General features: G+C 61.0%; 1 protein-coding gene across 1 annotated transcript in view; it reads right to left on the reverse strand.

Moving 5' to 3' along the window:
- The window catches only part of SDK1 (sidekick cell adhesion molecule 1), a 455,450-nt gene that overhangs the window by 120,363 nt on the left and 330,614 nt on the right, over window positions 1–4,473 (reverse strand). Inside the window, exons 26-28 of the mRNA XM_015565152.1 lie at window positions 3,025–3,134; window positions 666–816; window positions 4–186 (exon numbers count right to left, since the gene is read on the reverse strand). Coding sequence (XP_015420638.1) covers window positions 4–186; window positions 666–816; window positions 3,025–3,134 — 444 coding nt within the window. The remainder of the gene's footprint in view (window positions 1–3; window positions 187–665; window positions 817–3,024; window positions 3,135–4,473) is intronic.

Consider the following 4,473-nt stretch of genomic DNA (forward strand, 5'->3'; position numbering starts at 1 on the left):
GGCGTTGAAGGCCTGCACCTGCACCTCGTACTCCGTCCATTCCTCCAGCTCCTCGATGGTCAGCTCCCTCTCCAGCCGGTCGCTGACGACGTGCGCCCGCGCAGGGGCCCGCAGGTCCGGGCGCCAGTACTTGACCCTGTAGCCCACCGACTCGGGGTTCCCGTTGTACTGGGAATCGGGCAGGGGCTGGGGGACAGTCCGTGTGAGCTGATGTCTCAGCCCCCTCCCTGCCAGGGCCCCGGGTGGGCCTGTCGTATGGGCCAAGTCACTGGACAACCTTTTCTGGGGAGATGTGCTCAAACCACGGGTCCCTGGAACTTCCCTCTGTGAACCTGGCTGGACCTGATTTCTCTGACCACATTCTGGCTTTGTTTTGGGGGGATGTTCCGATAGCATGTCAAGCTGGCACCCTTACAAACAGTTCCGTGTGGCCCAGACCCAGGGCGCTCAGCCCGCCCCGCGTGGGCTCCTCCCCCGGCCGCCGCTCGGCTCCAGGCGCCATGAGGAGCGCCCCAATTAACACAGCCAGGCAGGCGGCACCTTGCGGCTTAACCAGGATAGGTCTGGACCGGGACAAAGGCAGGGCGGAGAGACCAAGCCCTGGGTGCGTGCGTGCCCTTGGGGGCCCCAGACCCCCGCCTGCAGCCCCTCGCCACCCAACTCACCACCCAGCGCAGCCGCAGGCTGGTCTCGCTGGCGGTCCGGACGGTGACGCTGGAGGGAGCCACATCCGGGGGGGCCTGCAGCGTCTGGATGACCCGGGAGGACTGGCTGAAGGGGCTGGCCCCCACCACGTTCTCCTGCCTCATCCGGAACCTGGGGGCGCAACAGTGAGAGCAGAGGGCAGCGTGGGGGACAGAGGAACCAGGAGAACCCCCAGGCTGCTTGGGGGGGCTCAGGCGTGTGTCTACCTGTATCCTAGGCCCATGCTCAAGGGCGCCCTCTCTCTACCTGGTTTCATTATAAATGCAAATTATAGCCCTGGCCGGTTTGGCTCAGTGGGTAGAGCATCGGCCCTCAGACTGAAGGGTCCCAGGTTCGATTCTGGTCAAGGGCATGTACCTCGGTTGCAGGCTCCATCCCCAGCCCCGTGAGGGCATGTGCAGGAGGCAATCAAATTGGTGTGTCTCTCTCACATCGATGTTTCTCTCTCTCCCGCTCCCTTCCACTCTCTCTAAAAATCAATGGAAAAATACCCTCGGGGGAGGATTAACAACAAAAAATTGATTGTTGACCCTAATGACTATGCAGTTATTCTATAATAAAAATATTTTAAAAATGCAAATTACATATCTGGTCTTTTTCCCTGAAAGACCTCAAAGCATGGTAATCTGCAAATCAGCGGTTTCAAGATCCCCAGAAGCGTGACTGGGTGGGTTCTGTGGCCAAGGACGTGTGCCGCCGGCTGCCAGTGGCTGGTGCAGGGGATCGGAGTTCAGGCAGCTGTTGAACAGATGGAGCGTCAGATTGTCACACCCAACACCAGCTCTGAACGTCCAATGTCTCTTCGACGACCCAGGGCCCCGCGGCCCATTCCCGCCAGTTTGGGTGAGAACGCCGGGTTCGACCGGTCGTCCCCGGTCTGCAGGGTGAGGGTGGAGTCAGATGTTCTCTCAGCCCGTGCCCAGGTCCTCAGCCCTGTCTCTCCTGCATTTAGATCCACCCCTTTTTGAACCGAACTTACACACAAGGAAAACATCTGATGTGCACACACGTCCTTGTTACCTACAGGGGCTTCCTAACTTTACACGCAGCTGAGACAGGGACATGGGTCTCTAACGGCAGCCTCTTTTTTAAAAATGTTTTTCTGGATTTTAGAGAGAGAGGAAGGGAAAGGCAGAGAGAGGCGGAAACATCGATGAGAGAGAAACATCGATCGCTGCCTCCTGCACCATCCCAAATGGGGACCAAGCCTGCAACCCGGGCAAGTCCTACCAGGAACTGAACCAGAGACCTCTCGGGGCGTGGGACAACGCTCAACCCACTGTGCCACACTGGCCGGGCTCTGACTGCAGCTTCTGATCTTGGAAATCACCACGTGGCCGACACCGATTTCATGAGGGAAGTCGTGAATCCCGATGGCTGGTCTCACGCTCAATGCTTTCTCTAAAAATGAGTGTGTGGCATCCTGAATCGTCCGCTCCCATCTCAGGGAAAGGTTAAAGGGAACAGGCGCTGAGCAGTCGCTCCTGCTGGGTTTTTGTTTGGAGCCTGACTTTGCTGCTGGACCGAGAAGTGTTCTCTGCAAGGACGCCGTCCCTGCTCCCTCCCCAGCCGCGGAGATGCTCTCCTGGCAGGACAACGGCACCATCCAGCTGCCCCCGCAGCGATAACGGGAAATTGCATCGCCCTCGATCATCTTACGGGAAGTTATAACCTCGCTAACGGCTCATCATCACGCTGCCCTTCGCGAAGGCCGAGGATTTACGCCCGCACTGTTTCAGGGTCGAGAAGCAGAAGGTGAAATGGCACGTTAAGTGCTGATCAGTGAGACCGGCGGCCCCTGGCTGAGGGGGAGCAGTGGGACGTCCCACATGACCAGAAGTTTTGTAAAGAAAAGCAGCACACGCCTGGCTGGTGTGGCTCAGTGGTTGAACATCGACCTATGAACCAGGAGGTCACAGTTTGATCCCCAGTCAGGGCACATGCCCGGGGTGCAGGCTCCATCCCCAGTGGGGGGCGTGCAGGAGGCAGCTGATCCATGATTCTCTCTCATCATTGATGATTCTCTCTCTCCCACTTCCTTCCTCTCTGAAATCAATAAAAATATTAAAACAATTTTAAATGAAAAGTAGCTCGTGTCTGACTGCACACAGTGAGCCAGTCTCGACAGGGCGCCCTGCCAGCTGGGTGGACGGAAGGGTCACTATCAGTCTGGCATCAGGGACAGACCTCCCTGAAGGTGACAGACTCAACTGTGCACCTTGTTCCCGCAGCTTCCATTTTCCATTCTTGCCCCTTAGAGACGTCTCACATGCACCGACGTGCAGACAGAGCCTCCTGCTGGAGGGCCGCCCGTCTCACCTGTAATGAGTGTAGGGCGTGAGGTTTGGGATCTCCAGTGTCTGGGCATCAGGCTCATTCTCCTCCTCATACAGGCTGACCCACTCCTCCTCGTCACCAATGGCTCCCACCTGTGGAGAGGGACCTCCTGGGACTGCTGGACAGCCGCAGGGCAGAGGCCACGGTGGGTGGGGCTGGATGAGTCCCCTGGGGCCCCACACGCCCTGCACACACACCTCCCACTCGAGCTGTGGAGACGTGGGCTCCTGCTGTTCCCGCCTTGGTCAGGACCTGAAGCCTCTGGGGATGACGGGGCGGAGAGGACTCATGCCATCCTGTCCTTCCTCCCAACTGACAGTGGGAGAAGACGTGGCCAGGACCCCATGTGACCCCCATGGCCGAGCGTCCTCACGGAGGGTCCAGACAATTCCCAGCACATCTGACCAGGGTTCTGTCTGTCCTGCTCGCACCCAGCCCTTTCTGCCCAACACACGGGAGACACCAGCGAGGCTGGGCCATGGGAGGGCCCCACAGAGAAGGGCTCGCCGCTGCCCGGAGCCAGACCGGCAGGCAGCCCTTCCGGTCAGAAAGCCGCCTCCGGCAGAGCTGACTCCCGCACACACAGCCCACCGACCAGCTCCTGGGTGCCCCGCGGGCCTCCTGCTTCTGCCTCATTCGGCCTCTGGAAGCGGCTTCATGCCTCCGACCCGCGTGGGGCCCCGAGCTACCCGCTCATGACTTCCTGTGCTGCCCGAGTGGCTGCGAGTCCTGCCCACAGAGTCTGACCACAGGACTCACCCGGCCGTGCAGGTGCCAGGGGCCGACCCAGCAGGAGAGCCCAGGGCCCACCCGGACCTCAGGCCGCCAGGAGACCCTCAGGGTTCCACCTGCAGGTGCCCGCCTCCCGTGCCAGGCCCTCGCTGGCACCTGGGCAGGCGTGAGGCTCTGGGACCCAGAGGACAGGTGCAGAGTGGGGCTGAGCACGGAGTCAGGCCCCACGGGCTGTGTCGAGGCTGGCAGTCGGGGCCTGGGCCTCCGCACTCCATCCCAGACCTGCACGACCGCACGGGAGCCTGCCCATCACGTCTGCGAGGGAGCCTTGGGGGGGCCGGGGCCAGAGGGTGGCACAGGAGTGCGAGGCGACCTAGGGACATGGAGAAGGGCGCGGGGACGGGGAGGAGACAGAAAACACGCGTGCGGGCCGGTGCCTTCCTAAAGGAACTGACGCAGACACAACCCGACACGCTCTCGGCTGAGACACGAAAGCAGCTCCGCAAAGGCTACAGACTTCCCAGGCCTACACCCCAGAGGAAACCAGTCCTCGAACAGCAGCGCGGCCCAGCAGCCGAGGGGCGCAGGCGGCGTCCAACGAGGGCGGAGGGACGAGCACCGTGGTCACCCCACAGCCACAGGCCAGGAAAGGAGTGGGTGCGGGTACCGTGACCTCGGGAACACGGAGGAGCTGGACCG

The sequence above is a fragment of the Myotis davidii genome, unplaced genomic scaffold (genome assembly GCF_000327345.1).
Source record: "Myotis davidii unplaced genomic scaffold, ASM32734v1 scaffold399, whole genome shotgun sequence".
Lineage (NCBI taxonomy): Eukaryota > Metazoa > Chordata > Mammalia > Chiroptera > Vespertilionidae > Myotis > Myotis davidii.